Raw genomic sequence first — 17,814 nt, forward strand, 5'->3', positions numbered from 1 at the left:
TCTGAGCTGTGCTGATCTCACTCTGCAGCTCCTTCCCTGATGAGCCATGACAGGGGAAGGGCCAGTGCTGGGGAGTGACAGGGGGGACCAGGGGGACTCTGGGTTCTTTCTTGGAGCACAGTCTCACAGTGTGATATCTGGGGCTTGGAAAGTTGGGAGAAGAAAGGAAGTACCTGGAGCAATCACTACAGGAGTTGTTTTTGGTAACTGGAGAAGATAGTTACAGTAATGGCTGAAGTTTGTGGGTTTTAAAACTGGTTTGCATCTTTTGCTTGACAGAGCACAACAGCAAAGAAATGAAGCTTTGTTGAATGTGGAGGAGCTGACAAGGGCTTTTACAAAGTATAAAGCAGAAGTAACTGAAAAATTAGAAAAGGTGAGAGTTTTTTCTTCACTTGTTTTTGCTGTGGTGTGAAGATGTTTCTTCCAATAGGCCAGGCAGCCAATAGCAAGAGGTTCACCAGTGAGTCAGTTGTTTCCACTTGGTGGCAAAGCCCTAGAGAGGTGGGACAGGGTAAGCAACTGTTTGTAGTGATAAATTCAGTTATATAATTTTACACTGTCTTTGCACAGTCTGGATCTTTGGAGTCTGCATCTTTGCAGCATTCTAATACTGCTGCTGTTTCTTATGTCTCCTGCTTGCCAGCTGGGAAGTTTACATTTTAAAAATACAAGATCCTTTAAAAGCTCTTTTTCCTCCATATGTATAAGCTGTTCAATGGAACATGTGCTGAAGAAGAGCTAAGATGAAAATGAAGTAATCTCCCTAAGTTAGCTTTTACAGAGATTTTTGTTTGTTAGACTTCTTTCCTTGTGGAACAAGGCTGCCAACCACAAATATACCCTAAAATATTAAGTTAATTTTTTCCTAAATGACAGAAAAAGAAAATTTCTTTGCCCCTTGCCTTCTCTTCACAATAGTGAGCAATAATATTATCTATTGACTTACCAGAAAGAGCATAATATTATTTTAAAAATAGTGTCTTGACACGAAAGCTTGGTTTATTGCTGTACAGTAATGAAAAAAATTTGCTTTTTAAGGCTAAAGCTGAAGACGTAGTCTTGGGAGAACGTTTAATTAATTGTGAAAATGAAAAAGAGGAGTTGAATGAAAAGTGTATCAGCTACAGGAAGGATCTAGACATCCTAGAAGAGCAACTAAGGTAACACAAAGGCTTTTAAAAATTCTCTGCACAGTGTTTTTACAAGAACTTGCATGTTGCAGGTGTCACTGTGAATGTTTTGCTCAATTCATATAATTCAGTACATTTCTACTCACTTTCTGTAAGTGATTTTTAAACACTTTAATCCCACGTTCTGTCCCCCATTCCCAGGAAGAACCCCCCAGGCTTTCTGGGGCACTGTTCCCGGGCTCGCTGGCTGCTGCTGAGGCCATGGGCTGCACTCAGGCCTCAGTGAGGTTGTGATGCTGACTGCAGCTCATGGAACAGACCTGCTTTGGACTGCTCTCTGTCCCAACTCTTTTCAGAAGTTCTTTGGTAATTCCCTCATTGCTTTAATGAGGGTAGACAACCATCAGCTGATTGTCTTTAGAATTGTTAGGTTTGGACAAACACCTGCACAGACATTTTGGGGTTATTCAATTTACATGCTTTGTCCACACTCACATTCCTGTCTTTAGGCCATTTTGGCAAGAGTGGGCAGTGTATGAACGCCTTTACATTAGCTTGAGTCTCCTCAGTAAGTCTCTGCTTCTCGTAATGAAAATACCTTTTAAATGTGTTTTTAGACAATTAAAGGAAGAGAATCACAACACAAAACAAGAAATTAAAGCTTTAGAGGCAAAGAACACTGAAATGACATCAATGCTGAGTCAGTCTGATCAGAAGATCATCAAGCTTGAGAGTGAACTTTCTGAAAAAGAAATAGTACTTAAAGAGAAAAACGCTCTAAAAAGTGAAAATGAAGAGCTGAGAGCACTTACTGCAGAGCAACAGAACCACTTGAAATTATGTCATCAAGAAATAGAGGATTCAAGGGAAGAGCTCAATATACTGGAAACCATTATTTCTCAGTTGTCTTTAAGTACACCTGAAGAGGTAGAGTAACTGAAATAGTCTTAGCGGTGTATTATGTTTTGAGTAATTTTAAGGATTGAGTTATCCAAACTTTTAATATCCTGGTATATGTATCTTGAAATTTATATGCCAGTATAACACATGAATTAAGGATGCTGTGAAGTAATAAAAGGCTGATTTTTCATTGATCTTTGTTTTCTGTTAACTTAGTTTAAATGGCACCATTTCAAACATCAGCTCTTGAGTTCCTCAGCAAAAGAAACTACCTCTGAATCTTGTGGTGAATCAAGTAAACCTCTGATTGCAGACCTAAGGTATAACTTTTTGGTTACTGAGCTATGGCAAGATTAGGCAGATAATCAGGTGCTATTAGAATTAACATGCAGAAAGAATGTTAAATAGCTGTCCCCTTCTTTATAATAGCATTAAACTGGCAATGAAAGAAGCAGAAGTTCAAAAGCCTGGTGCAAACTTAACTACCTGTACTGAAGCTGAGCATCTTTCTAACAGTAATGAAGGACAAGGAAACAGCAGGTTATGTGACCTGGAAACAGAGCCTGTCAAATTGATCAGAAATCCAGGAGGTAAGCTTGCTGAAATAGCTGTGCAGTTCTGTCTAATTAATCCACAGAACAGAAATGTTCTGCAAGGGTTCAAGTTGGTTTTACAGCATGTATGCTTTGTTTGAACAGGGAGCATTTTGCCACCTTGGAAACTGTCATGTTCTCCAGACACAATATGTTTCTTTCTTTGGCTGCTTAAATTACTTGTTCAGCAATAGCTGAGCTAGGAGCTGTGTTAAAATGGAGCCGTGTATTTTTTTCTTTAGGCAGATTGTTCTAAAATCTCTGTATTTTTGTTGACTCTTTTCTCTGTATCCTGCTGTTAGTGTTTCTCTGATTGCTTCTGTCATTATTGTTAGGACTGCTCCATGAAATTATGTCAGGGCACCTGTATGATGCTGTCTTTATTTTGTTTGTTTGTTTCTTGAGGTTTTTATTTGTTTTCATGAGTCACTGCATTGAGTTACATTATTGGTTTGCATGTTCTTTTATAAATTAATCTTAAATTTATTTTTTCTACTTTGAGAGAGAAGAAAATGTCAACAGTTGGAACTTATAAGCAAACAATTTGAAAAGGTGAGGCAGAAATTCCAGAAAGAGATAGAAGAGCTACGCACTAAACTAATAAAAGCAGAGGATGAGAATTCTGCCTTGAGGACCAGCATGGCTCAAAGAACCAGTCAGTTTCAAACCATACAGGAAGACCTGTTGAAGAAGGCTTCAAAAACTAACAGCTTAGAGAGAGAAGTAAGTTTTAAATAGCACTGAAAAGAATATACCCTTTTTTCTTCAGTTCAGTAATCAAAGATAGTTAAGGCAATAGTTATGAAAAAACTGCAATTGTCATAATAATTTTAAAATCTGATTTATTTGAGAAAAATTCAAACGAAACTTTTCAGCAAGCAGAAAGGCTTAGCAACCTTGATTTGTTAGTTGTCAGAAATACTGTTTTAAAGTCAGTAGGCTTTTCTGCTACTACTTTGATTTGTTATGTGGAAAATATGCACAGTCTTGTTGCTTTGATGTGGTTGAATTAATGGGTAATCCTAGGAAACAGGTTGAAAGAACAGTTGTATTTTTCCTCATTAAATGTTACTGTAGTTGCCAGAGATGAACATCATTACCAGGGAGTCACAAAAGAAAAAAATTTAAGCTTCAGCTTTTCTCAGGGTGAATAAATTAATTTGCTAATGTTTCCATTCTGGTGCTAAAGTGTTTACAGAGTTCAGCATAATGGACTTTGCAGTTATTTCCTAATAATGAATATAAATGTTATAAATATGTAAAGCCATTTCACTGGTAATTAATTGGATAAATTGTAGGTAAATTGTCCTGAATTTTTCTCTGTAAGTAATAAAATATAATAGTTCAACAAAATCAACCAAACAATTTATTAAAAAGACTATAGTAGTAGCTAAAATGGAATTGGTGATAAGAAAGTACATACAAATATTTGAATAAAACTGCAACAGTTGTCTACATGCTGTTTTGTGCATATTTAATTTCAGATAAGAAAGAAGTCTTCTCAGCTTTCTGCACTTGAGAAACAGTTGGAAGAAAAGACTATTGCTTATTCCACTGCTGCAGAAAGAAATGTTGAGTTGGAACTGGAACTCATGGTAAAATGTTCTCAGTGAGAAACCACATTTATTTAAAAATACATAAAAGTTTAGCTTGACAGTAGTATTCCCTGTATTCAAAATGTGGGGACTTTCAGATCTGCTAAATAATCTGTGCAGATTTTAGGAACACAGGTTTTAAAAACAGAATCTTGTTTGAAATAAGACATCCCTTTTTTCCCTGCCCTTGAATGTGGTAAGTTATTAATGAACATGTTACGTTTTCCTTGTGGTCACATATGCAATGAAGATCTGGCCCTGTTGAATTGCCATTTGTTTCAGTGATATACATGTAGATTTATAATTAAAAAGTCTTCAAAATGGTATTTTAAAGATTCCATCTATCTATATGAACATAGAATTTCTTTTTGTCGTTGTCAGGAGTTCCCTGTGCCATAATCCAACTTGGCAGACACCTTGTCTCTACATTTACTGACATTCTGTACCTGTGGTTTAAGTGTGACATCCTTTGAGATGACACATGCTCTGTGTAAATTCAGAATTTTGTTTGTTGTTCCTTTATGAAATCTAGAAACCAGATGATCAAATAACTTAATATCACAGCTAAATGTTTTTATTCAGTCCTTTTATTGCTGCCACTTCCAGGGAAAAAACAGATGCATTCATGAGCTGGAAACAACTATCAGTGAAGAACATGAGAAAATAACTTCTGCTTTTGAAGATGAAAAGTTGTTTCACCTCAAGCAGCACAAAGAAATGGAGAAACAGATTGCTCTAGTAAGACCTTTATGGTGTGGTATTATGTTTGAGTGTTATACTTGGTAACTTTTTCCTATATTGATTTGTCTTGTAATTTCAACACACATCATAAAAATGTTAAAAACCTCTTTCTTCTCCCTACATTCCCTGATTTTACTACATCTTCCATCTAACTAGCTATACAACTTTCCCACTGAAATATTAATATCCTGCTCAACTGAAGAGAAATAAGGACTTAGGAAGAGTTCTGTTGCTTTTTGCTCCAAACACACAGAAAAAAAAAAGTATAGCTTCAGTGCCTACTGGGTTTAAAGCATGACAACTTCTAAAAATGTTCTTGTTGCCTGAGCCTCTGCCATACTGCGCCTTGGGAGCATCTGCAGTCAGGGGGTTTTCAGTCTCTAGAGAAGAAATGTTGCTCGCTGTGATTAGAAATGTAAGTGTGACTATTTCTAGCTACTTAGGAAGCTTCTCATCTTTTAGTAAAGAATGGATGCATGTCTTATTGTGTTGGCTGGTGACAATTACACTCTGTCTGCCCTCATTCTCCTCTGGAATTAAGATATGAAGTGCTTGGGATTTCTTGATAATTTTAAGACTGCAATACTGCTGATGGCAGTAATGTATTTAATTTTCATTATAAAAATGATGGGTGAATAAATATGAATCACATATTTAGATGAATACATTTTTATTAAAAGAATAAATTACTGTTTACTTACTGACAGCTTCAGACACAGCTGGAGAAGAAACATCAACAAGTCACTGAACAAGAGAAAATAATATCTATTTTACAACAAGAGGTTATACATAAACAGCATCACATTGAATCATTGGATGGGCTGCTGATAGGAAACAGAGAGGTGAGGTTTCTTTAAATGCAAATCAAGCAAGTGACTAAAAATAATGGAAAGCATATCCATAAATACATGGAAAAATTGGGGAAATGAAAGATGTTTATGTTTATGCTTCTTAACTTTTGTTTGAGTAATTGACTGAATCTAGTGTAGTCACCAATTACTGCTGCTACTACTACTACTACTACTACTACTATATACTGGTCAAATTTTAATGACCTTTCAGTCTTTTCTGTCTTAGCATTCTCTTTATGCCTCTGGATTGCCCCTTGGGCTTCTCTCTCTAATGAAAGGGAAGAGATCTGGATAAAGCATGATTGCATCAATCCTGCACTAGGTGGAAAACCAATAATGTTCTAGTATGATAATGTTTTATTCCTTTTAATAATGCCTGTTGCTGCAGAGTATGAAGAGACATCTCTCAGCAACCAATTTCACTTCAGAGTATCATGCACACAAATACATGATACAAGCAATTGTGTTTTAGATACACTGATCTGTGTTTTTTCCTGATTATCAGTTTTTATTAAATTACTTATCACTTTATAACATTAAATTAATGTAATGTAATGTTTATATTTTGTTCTCTTGAATAAAAATGTCTGTAAAAACAGGAAATGGAAAATCAAAATATCAAGAAAGATCAAGGATTGAAGATGCTGGAAAGTCAGTTAACAGAAGAAAAAATCAAAGTTAGTAAGCTCTCTGTAATGTTCAAGTAATAGTTTTAAAGTTTGCAGTAACAGTGGATTTCCTTTTATTTTTTATAGAGAATCTGTTTTATATAAATTTCTCTAAAGTAAATATTCCAGAAGTTATTTGTCTGAAGTATTTAGTTTTTATCTATTGTTTAATTTTTTTTTTGTTTTTTTTAATTAAAAGAAGTATGATGAAACCTACAGTATGATATTATGCAATGCAGAATTGCTTAATGCAATTACTGTAGTTACAAATAGGGCAAACTTATGCTTATTGTACTCTTAAAGTCCAATGTTGTCCCACAGAGCTAATGTTATATGTGCTTTTGGTCTATGTATGGCATGTCTTTTAGACATATGTGATACTGTAATGTTGGTCATGCTTTTAGCCATCTTTAGCTCTTCCTAGTTTTTGCCTGATAAATATTTTCCATGCAACACTTGTGACAGGCTTTTAATAAACCAGTGCCATGTGCAGATTTACCCCAGGCAAGTATTAAATCTTCAGGATTTAAGATACTGGGGACTTTGCTGTTTCCATGCTCATTCTGAGCTTGTGTAGGACCAATTTGCTATCCAAGTGGCTTTGCAGTACTTGGGATGTTTTACAGAGACTTAAAATTAATTCTCTTCCAAAAATTCTTGAATCATCTGGGGACAGAGATACGAAGTCCAGTATAGTTTAGAAAACTGCCAGTCTGATTGTCTAATTCTTTCAATTTTGCATTCTGCAGCTAAATTCAACACAATTCTCATTGATGAGAAATCCTAGCATTGAAACCAGAAGTTTAAGAAAAGCTTAATTACTATGCCTTAAGATCTCAGGGTTTGTTTGATATAATTTTTATCAGTTCAAGGTTATAAGGTGTTTGTTAGTGGTTACTCAAACCCAAATGAGCATTAAAAGTGTAAAATAGATTGACAGTGTTGACACTGCTCAAAGCTCTTCCTTTCCCATTTGGTGAAACTCAGGCACTGTCCCCCAGTGCAGAAAGGGAAATCATGCTGCTTGGGAACTTTTTGAAAAGAGTTGTAGTAAGATCTGAGTGGGTTTTTTTAAAAATATGTGTGCCAACTCACCAATGATGATAATTCCAAATTTATTTATGTAGTTCTATACGTAATGAAACACGATGGATTAATGATTTGTTATTGACCCTATGTTTGCTTTTAAATTCTAGTTACTAACAAGTGCTGGCATATCTTCTCATAACTGATGGTCTCATCTGGTATAAACACAGTCTAAAGTATTATCATGTTGAATTTCACAAATAGTTTCAATTTTTGAAGATTATTTCAGCTTTAAAGTTTACTATAATCTTCCATGACTGTTTTAATACTCGTATGATAAAATGTAACTTTTCTGATATTTTACACAAAGCTGTCTTTTAATACAATTTTTAGACCAGTTAATACAAACCATGCCATGCAATTTTAAATAATCTATTGCATTCACCTAGGTACAACAACTTGAGTCAGCACTAAATGTGTGTAAGGAAGAAGTTGCACTGTATTTGAGTCAGTCACAAGAAAATAAGGAGCTATTTGAAAATCAGCTGAAAGAAAGGTCTGAAGAGGTAACAGGTTGTTTTATAATTCTTCTGTATCGCAGAGAGCTCTTGTTATGATTGATTTAATCTAAAAGTTTGTGAAATGACAGCCAAAATGTGCAGCAGGACCTGTGAATGGGAAGTAAGCTGGGAAAAGTGACACATTTTGTGAGGGTAAAGGGGAAAATCAAATCAGAACTCAAAACCATGGATAATTTAAGGAAAAAGGAAAATGAATTGTTGAAAGAGGTAACAAAATCAGAATAACGTGAAGCAAAACATGGAGAGAGCACTATTGTAATATAAATTTATGGGCACAAAATTGATCTGTTTTTCAGCTGTCTTAATGGGGAAGAAGTCCTGGGCATAAAAAAAGTTTACTTCTAGACCCTGAGTTTTATCATGCTTTCCACTATTACTTGAAAGCAAGAAAGAGTTAACTTTAAATTTTAGAAGGAATTTTTATTTGTGGATGAACTAATTATATAGCAGGCTGATCATGTCAGTGCTGGCCTCCCAGCTGAGAGAAGCTTCAGTCAGGTGGATGTTGCTGGACTTTGTACAGGATTAGCTTGATGGAGGTTGTGGAGTCTGTCACACATAAACCTGTGATATTTACTGCTGCTTCCCGAGCCCTAAACCCTGCGGTTCCTATACTGCCCATGAAGGGACTGGATCCTGTGTGAAACATCAAGTGTAGCAAGTGAGGGTTTATTTTTTTTTTCCAAGAACGCTCCTTTTTTTTTTTTTCCCCAGAACAGTTCCCTCTGGCATTCACCGCTGAGAAACCAGATTAGTCAACATAAAACAAGTTAGGCACTCAAAATTCCTTTTTTTAATTGAAATGACTGTTGTCATACAGGCAAAAAGAAATAAAGGGGAGGACTGAGAACAAAATCTCAAAATCTCAAGGGGAAAACAGGGACTTCCTGAGAAATAAGACTAGCAGAAAGAAAAGTAGTTCTAACTGAAAAGCTGCTATGTATATTTTTAAAATATTGACAAGTTATATCTAGAAAGCAAGAATCAAAACCTGGGGCTGACTGCGAAGTTGCTACTTTCTTCACTGTATAGAGCATAATACAATGATCAATTATGAGGTCTGTTATGTACTGTTGAAACTGTAATGCAACTAAATTCAGATAGAAAAGTTTTATTGCATCACAAGTGTGATTCTGTGTTCATTAAGAGAGAATAGCTGAAGCAACTGCAAATAAAAATGTTTTATTGTAAGGGAAAATAAATGTCTTTTCAGCTTCATTATTTGCAGAAAGAAATAAAAATTAAAGGTCAGACTATTCAGGACATGAGTGAACAAAATATTCTCCTGCAACAAACTTTGCATCATCAGCAGCAAATGTTACAGCAAGAAACTATTAGAAATGGAGAGTTGGAAGATAATCAAATTAAACTTGAAAAACAGGTACAGTGTGGTAAGAATTGTCTACATATATGGAGAAAATTAATTGCCTTATATATGTTTTCATAATACCTATAAAATCTGAATATTTCTTTGAGTTGATAATTGTTATTTGATATATGTAAAATAAAGAGTTTAGTGGCTTGTTTTATCTTAATCCAGGTTTTGACCTATCAAACATTCTAGTTAGCATTATAGTGGCTAGGTACTTGGAAAATCAAGCCCTAGACTGCAGTTAAGTAGAGGTGCATTTAAATTCAGAGAATTGCATCTTGTTGCATTTACTAGAAACTAAATTTCTTTCAGATGTGCAGAGTTTTAGTTGTAAATTACATACAGACTATAAAGAAATCTGTTGTGTAAAAACTCTCCCTATGTGAGTTGCAAGACAAGAATGTGTATTTCTTTGGTATGCAGTTTGAAACTACTCTTTAAATGCCTTTTCCAATAGGTATCCACTTTGGAAAAAGAGCTCCAGAAGCAGAAAGCATGTGCAGAAGATGAGTTGAGAAAGGTGGAGGAGAAACTGCACCTAGCTGCTCAGGAAGCAGATTTAAACAGGCAGAAGGTGGATGGACTGAATTGTACAATCAGGTATGTTTAGGATAAATGAGAGGTGAATTCTGCAAATGGGCGTATGGATGAGAACCCTTGCTGTCTGAAATGCTGTTCAGCTCTGGCCTCACACTTCAGTCTCTGGCAGCAGACTGGAAATCAGAAGGGAAGCTTCTGACTAGCTGAGGCATGACTTTCTGGAACAGTTTTCCAATGGAATTAATGCATGTCCTGGCAACCTACTTAGCCTTAAGATAGCACTTCATAAAGCAGTTCAAATCATAACCATATCAGCCTGCTTGTAATTGTAGAGAGTACATTCTGCAGGAGCTTGCTAGTCTTAAAAAATATAGCTTTGATTACAAGAAAAGCCTACTTAACATGACTTTTCTTTCTATTTTATTCACAAACACTTGTCTTAGAGAATGTTGCTCTTGTTATTCCTTGGTTCATTTTGTTCTGGTTGCTTCTCTTAGACAGATGAAATTGGAGATGGATCAGTGCAAGAATGAACTTACTGGCATGGAAAAAGAAGTAGAACAATTAAAACGAGATGGTGCAAACAAAGCACTGCAGATAAATCAGTTGGATATCACTCTGGAAGAAGCAAGATCAGAGCTCAACAGAAAGGCAAATGAGGGTAATTTGGCTATTTTGTTTCTCAGGCTTCCTTTCATTAAACTATTCCTCTGTATGTATCAGACATTTTTCCTTCTCCCCCCCACCCCCTTTCATAATCAAGTATGTGAGGGTCAAAAACTGATAATCTTCTTAAACCAAAACGAAACCAAATCCAAATGAACAACACCTCCACAACCCAAAAATATCACAAAGATTTTTCACATACTTTTGCAAATTCTCAATTTTGTGGTATATACCTTCACCCCAGGTGAAATACTAAGTGGTTTCCCTGTAAATTGGTAATGCAGATTCTTAATGTAATAGTCAAATGAGACACTTAACTTTAATAAAGGCATATGCTATTCAAAAAATGCAGCTCTTTAAAACAAACAGAAAACCCCACAAGTCTGTGGAAATAACAAACATTCCAATCCATCATCTTCCATTTAGTTTAATTGGACCATTGTTTCAGGCCAGAGAAACAGCAGCAATTCTGCTTGCACTATTCCTGGCACTGCATGGTCAGTTACTATACTGTCTGTACTGCCTCCTTGGCCAGATGTTTTTAGATATATCCTTGTTTCAGGTCAATTGTTGATTATGAACTGAATAAAGCCAGCAAATACTTAGGTACCATAAACATATTTTTGTATAAGTAGTCACTGTTTTTCTAGATTGTCCTAAAAAATAGTGATACTGGAAATTTATTATGACCACAAGTGCTACCAGGTAGTGGTGTTGCATGAAGACCCTGATGTACTGATGATTAAACATTCTCTTTTGTGGTGTGTATAAAATAGTGAATGATTTTGAAGATAAGCTGCTTCAAAATGAGACTTGCCACAGGAAAGCCTTACAGAAAATAGCAGAACTGGAATCTACATTACAGAATGTCTGTGGAGAGTTAAAGATCACTTTAACACAGCTCCAGGAGTTGCAAAATGCATTGCAGAATGCACAGTCCTCTCTGGAGGAGAAGAACATTGCTATAATGGATCTGACAACTGAGCTCAGGTGAGCTGCTGTCTTTTCTGTCATGAAAACTCAGTTATGTTGGTTATTCCTTAAGAATAGCAAGTAGTTTGGATGGGGTTTTTAATGTTCTTAGCAGCTCTCCATAATTTTTAGGTGGTTTGGGGCCATCACATAGCTTGATACTTGAGATCCTTGGCTCATTTTTAATTTCTAAAAGTGGTGCTGAATTCTTTTTGGGGAGTTCTGTTTTAAAATCTGCTGAAATTATTTTAGGAATCTTAAAGCTGTGAAGTAATTATAAGAATAGTCAAATTGTCCAGTCTACTTTCTGACCACAAATGACACTTTATTTTTTAAAGAATCCTATATAGTCAATTAAATAAATTGAATAATGAAGTTACTTAGAATTCCCCACCTGGAATATAATTAACAGAATTATTCTATTTGCGTTTGTTTCCTTGCAATCAACTCACCTTTAGGGTAATATGCTGTAAGTAAGTAATAGATCTCATGATTTTCAAGCTGGATATTTAAAACTAAGCAACTGAATATGCATTAAGCAATTAAATGTATGAGAATTTCAGGTATTGCAAGGATGAAATTGAAGACAAAAAGCAGGAACTCCTTGACATGGACCAAGCACTGAAAGAAAGGAATTGGGAACTAAAACAAAGAGTAGCTCAGGTGAGATAATTTTTAAGCATGTTACTGACAATTATTCCTGTTATACAGCAGATAGTTTTGGAAAAGTTAGGTTAGGCCTGCTAGGTTTGGTTGCTTTGATGTATTGTCTCAAACTCTGCTGGTTCCTACAGGCACAGTGCCAACCTCAAACCAGCTGCATGTTGTTGAAGCCTTATGTACCAGGAAAATCAGAAATCTTATGCCATAACCTGTCCCAAGATTCTTCATTAGTGATAAAGTTATGGGGCAACTGCTCTCATTTTGATGTTTGATAAGAGGAAGGAGAGGTCTGTGCTGAAGGGTGCTTGGAGATGACAGATTTCTTTCCTTGTTTGCACTGGAGCTTGTCTGATTCACATTAAAGCAGTCTCTAAATATGAAATGGTATCTTTGTTATGAATAAATTTCTGTAGCTCACTTTAAATATTTTCAGACTTTTGGTCTGGCTTCAGGATTTGATACTCATCATAGGAAAATTTTGCTTCTGTCACTTTTATTATAAACCTTTTCCTAAAGGAGTTACCAGCCTTTGTCTTCAAGAATATTTGAGGTTCAGAGAGAAGGAGTGGGATTTGAGTAAGTCTGTTCAAAGAACTGACTCTGTCAGGAGGCCAGATCTTGCCATGTATTTTTGCCACAGTACCCTGTGAACTGCCCCAGGAAGTCATCAAAGCACTTGATCAACTGATTTTTTTAGTTTGGCAAAATTGGCACTTCCTAACAAGGTGGATTAGTATAATAAACTACAGATATTTCTTTGAAAAGGATAACTTGCATTATGTGCATGTGAGGACCTAACATATTCAGTTATGGACTTTTTCCCAATTTTGCCCTTTTCGTTTTATGTTTAGCCACTATTTAAATGAAGTAGCTGGGGTGTAGCTTTATATTGACGACTCAAGAGAATACTCATGAGGCTACAATGGATTAATTTCATTCACTTTGCTCTCATAGTTTGTAATATGGCTTCTTAAAATCTGCATATTAGTTCAAAATAAAATATTTCCTTTTCTTTTTTTACCTCTAGATTGCACAATTGGATATGACAGTTCGTGAGCATAAGGGAGAAATGGAGCAACAAATAATTCAATTACAGTGTAATTTAGAGAAGTCAGAGTTGGAAATTAAGGAATGCAATAAACAGGTACTGCTTCTTAATCAAAACCACAGTTTCCCTAACAAAGGGCAGCTAATTCTATGAGAAGGTCTGAACCAGGGACACAATAGCTGGCCAGATTTCATCTAGAAGATAAAACCTCTTTTTTATGGAAAGGAGACGGAAGGACTGTACCAGTAAAAATGGATGTTTGTCAATTAAAAGTATAAATTTTGTAAGGCTATAACAGTGCAAAAATGAAAAATGATTTTTCACTTGATATGATACGGCTCCCAAACTGCTCTTTTAGTAAAGGAAAATGTCGACAAAATAAAAAATTGACAGAGGAATCCAAAGTCAGGGTCAATACTGACAATATTTGGGAGTTTTGTTTGTTTTGTGGGTTTGGGTTTTTTTTAAATAAAATTGTTCTGACTTTGGTGATTTAATTGCATTTTCTGTTCAGATTGAGAGCTTAGAGAAGAAACTCCAGCATTCTAAAGATGAACTTCGTGAAAAAGAGTTTGAATTGCTCCAGAGAGATCAGGAAATAAATCAGCTGAAGAAAAAAATAATGAAAAAAACCAACATAGCCTAGAAGCACTTGGAAAGGTAAAACATACCTTGGATAGACAACAAATGATCAATTTTTAATGCCATTACTGTACTGCCTAGGAGAAGTTATATGATGTCTCTTTAGTGTGTCATTACTTCTCCCAGAATCCCCTAAATTTAATTATTTTCAAATTACAGATTTTATGGCAAACTCTTAATTGTCTGCTTTCTGTGGAGAAATTTGGTTACTGATTATCTTTAGGGACCTGATTTTCTGGCTATGGATGATATGGTCTTCCTTGAAATGAAACAAAGCAATATGCTGTATGATGAGAGCTTCTTACGACTTAGGTACCTATCTTGTGAAAATTATTGCATCAAAGGCCACTGAGCTCCAGCAAGCTGGTAGGAAGGAGAAGTGAGAATGTGTTGGCCTAGGGAATGGGAGTGTGTGGAGGGACTTGAGAAGACAGCTAACTTTGTGAATTACACAAATCTTGGCTTTGGTGCATGAATCAGTCTCTACAAGCACAAATGGGGTCTGGGATAAACAGGCTTTTGCAGAAATAAGTTCAGTCAAGGATGATTCCAAGCTAGAGCTAAACACAAAGCCAAGATGGCCTCTGCCACTTTGGTTATGCTGCATTTATGTGTTTGTTTTCTAGGGTGAGGGATCAGAGAAGCCTCATTTCTGTGTGAGCACCAAAGGCCTTTGGTATTCCAGATCATGAGGGCTTGGCTGTGTCACAGCTGAATATGAAGTTTATATATTTGCTTCACTGCAGATTAAAGCAATGTCAGCTCTTCCATCTTGAATTCTGTTAGGTTATTGATGATGCTCAAGAACAGAACAGTGACTGCTGCTACCTTTCACACATACCATTAACAATTTCTAACTTTTCCTAAGGGGTGATTCTGAAAGAAAGAATTTCCTAGCTAGCCTCTGTACAATTACTGACTAGAATTTCTTTCCAGACAAATTGTCTTGTTTTTGCTAAGAAATACCAGATAAGAAGAGGCCTAAGAATGATATAAGAAAGGCTTTAAAAATAGACCTGCTCTGGTCATGTTCCTCCCAAGACTTTGAATAAGGGAATGAAATTTTATTTTCGTTGTAGTGAAGTAGACAAAAAACCACTGGATTTTGGAAGCATTCTGTGTGAACCATGAAATATGTTGCAGAGGGCTTCTGGCTCCATTTAGAATATTATATGGTTCCTTCTTTGTTTAAAAATTAAGTACATTAACATAATGTAAGAAAACACTTCCTCCATTAGTAACACATTGCAGACTGATTGACCAGACTTCCACAGAAATTTTCTGTCCTAGTTCTAAAAAATAAATTGCTTAATCTATTTAGGGAAAAGGGGTGGAGAGGCAGTGTGTATGTCTTGCCCAGGGGTACAGTCTGTCTCATTCTTTTTCTTCTTAATACATTGCCTTCCTTGCTTATTACTGAAAATATATTAGTTCAGGGAAGGAATTGCTGGGAGGGTTGATTTGTGTTCTGGTCCACTCTGTCCCTTTGGGACTCATAAAATAACCAGGTCACAGAGTTTTCAGCTGAATTATTCTTTGTTCTTACTGTGCTTCAATCTGCAGTGAAGATTTTGTAACAATACAGCACTTGGCTACCCTTAGAAGCTGTAAATATTCCAAATAAAGGAACCAAAAATATCTTGCTGAACATTAAGAATGGCTTTTTTCATTTTTCTGGGAAATTGAAGTAATTTTCTTTATTAAAAAAAAAGGCAGATTGGATTTACAGCAAGCTAATTTTTTGTGACCATAGTTCCTTCTGAAATGAGAAGTAAAATTGTATTAAAATGATATAAGAAAAAATTAGTGCTTACAATGATTGACTTTTCTAAAAAGTGATTTTTACAACATTTTTGAAAAACTGCATAGCATTAAAAAAACAAGAATTACTGTAATCTTTCATTTGTTATCTGTAAGCTGCTTATATGCTACTTACAAGTGTTTCTGTACAGTATGTACAGCATTCCTCACAAAGAATAAACACCTAACTAAGCATGGATAGATAAACAGAGGACCAACATAACCTCTTTTAAAATTTATAATTAACAAGAACCTTAGTATAATATGATGTGAAATAGTAGTGGCTGATTGTCTCTTGTTCTGCTGCAGCAGTAACTAATGTAAACATGGCTGCTGTGTATATCCCAAAGACACCTAAAACTCTATTTTTTTCTATAAATGAATAATTAGATCCAGCATATTCACTTGTTTTTTAAAAGGAGGGGTAGGGGTAGTGAAGCTCTAGAAACTAACAAAAAACCCCGAACCTCAAACATGCCGTGTTTGGCTGCATTTACTTCTGTACACAGCTTACATTTGCTTTGCTATTTTTCTTGCTCAGTGTTAGTGGACATCATAGGGTGTTTTCCTCTTAATACCTTGATACTGTTGATGGGGTTTCTGCAGACACTTCCTGAACTGTTAGCAGCTTAAGAACAACATTGCAATCCAACATGAAACCGTAAGCCCATGCAGAGGAGTTATTTCAAAAGGCAGTGTTCATTTAAACTGTACAAAATTCTTACAGGGATTTGCATATGAAGATTTCTTCTCAAAAATATTCTACATAACGTTTTCCTTCTTATCTGCTGGAACTTAATGTGGCATTGCAAAATTTGTAAGTTGTGCTCTTGGAGAAAGCAAATGCACTTCAGTTACAAGAACAGTGAACAAAAATGCATTAATAACATAACATAAATTAGAATTTGAGATGACAGCCATGGACTTGAGAGCTGCTGTTAGTTTTCTTGAATTTGTAAGATAAGGTTTAATAATGAAAAGTAACATGTTGGTACAAATTGATTTAGCTATGGTCATCACATATTTTGTTTCAGGTGCAAGAACTGCGAAAGAATGAGTGCTGCTGCCCATGGGACAAGCAGCAGCCCAGGGATGCTGTTGCTGGCATTGTCACTGTGAATTCAAAGAGGACATTTTAAAGTTGTATTTCTAAATAAGGCATGTAATTATTTGTACTGAAGCAGATGACAACCTTTTTATTTTTCCAGCTGTTATTGAGATTATTGCTTTAATTGAATATCATATTAATTTATCTTTTATACTTCTAAATAAAATTTGGTTTTTTTAAGTTGTAGGGATTAATTTCAGCTGTCATATTTTTCCAAGGTTTTTATATTATGTATTTGTTTAATATCTCACTTCTAACTAAAAGCACAATGGTACTACCTTATTAGCAATTTTGTTTGGGACTGTTTTATCTTTTTTTGTACAAATGCAGTGATGCAGACACAACATATTGTTAAAATTTACCTGTTTGTAAGATGTTTTGGGACACTGATTTGATCATAGACACTGGCAAAACCTGCTTGCTTTACTCCAAGCAGTATCTTTAAGATGCACAGGGTTGTGGGACAGGGCCATAAAGCTTGAGGTTGTTTCTTTTGATATTTTTAATCAAACAAAAACCCATACAAAAATTCCCATTGATTAAATTCACATCATAACTATGCATTTCTAAAACATATTTATTTCCAGGTTTCCAAAAGTATTACACAATTAAGCTGGTATGAATGGCTAGTGGCCCCACTTTTATATTTACATAAGCATCAGAAACTGCAAATATGCTTTTGAGGCAGCAGTCTAAGTCTGATTAATGCACACAGGATTTATATGCATTAAGACATGCAATTCACACTTCAGAAATCAAGTTACTAAAGTTATTTGATGTAAAGAAGAGGAAAAGAACTGAATGTATTTCAGTTTGAATACCAGGCCTCAGTTCAGTGTTTTGTATATTAAAAGTGTGTCTTAGCCAACAAACCTATCTGAGGCATCCAGAAACTCTGCAAGTGGCAGTTTGCTA

At 35.4% G+C, this 17,814-nt stretch overlaps 1 protein-coding gene across 2 annotated transcripts in view; it reads left to right on the forward strand.

The window, feature by feature from the left end:
- The window catches only part of CCDC18 (coiled-coil domain containing 18), a 22,607-nt gene extending 4,816 nt beyond the window's left edge, over positions 1-17,791 (forward strand). For both annotated transcript variants that reach the window (XM_005422129.2, XM_031057934.1), the window contains 19 exons: positions 280-376; positions 1,042-1,163; positions 1,751-2,060; positions 2,250-2,353; positions 2,463-2,623; positions 3,129-3,349; positions 4,111-4,221; positions 4,828-4,959; positions 5,670-5,804; positions 6,413-6,490; positions 7,957-8,073; positions 9,302-9,469; positions 9,918-10,060; positions 10,498-10,661; positions 11,443-11,656; positions 12,202-12,301; positions 13,329-13,445; positions 13,864-14,009; positions 16,826-17,791. In XM_005422129.2, coding sequence (XP_005422186.2) covers positions 280-376; positions 1,042-1,163; positions 1,751-2,060; positions 2,250-2,353; positions 2,463-2,623; positions 3,129-3,349; positions 4,111-4,221; positions 4,828-4,959; positions 5,670-5,804; positions 6,413-6,490; positions 7,957-8,073; positions 9,302-9,469; positions 9,918-10,060; positions 10,498-10,661; positions 11,443-11,656; positions 12,202-12,301; positions 13,329-13,445; positions 13,864-13,995 — 2,626 coding nt within the window. In that variant the 3' untranslated portion in view covers positions 13,996-14,009; positions 16,826-17,791. The remainder of the gene's footprint in view (positions 1-279; positions 377-1,041; positions 1,164-1,750; positions 2,061-2,249; positions 2,354-2,462; positions 2,624-3,128; positions 3,350-4,110; positions 4,222-4,827; positions 4,960-5,669; positions 5,805-6,412; positions 6,491-7,956; positions 8,074-9,301; positions 9,470-9,917; positions 10,061-10,497; positions 10,662-11,442; positions 11,657-12,201; positions 12,302-13,328; positions 13,446-13,863; positions 14,010-16,825) is intronic.
- The last annotated feature ends 23 nt before the right edge of the window (positions 17,792-17,814 follow it).

Source organism: Geospiza fortis, unplaced genomic scaffold (genome assembly GCF_000277835.1).
Source record: "Geospiza fortis unplaced genomic scaffold, GeoFor_1.0 scaffold403, whole genome shotgun sequence".
Taxonomy (NCBI): Eukaryota; Metazoa; Chordata; class Aves; order Passeriformes; family Thraupidae; genus Geospiza; species Geospiza fortis.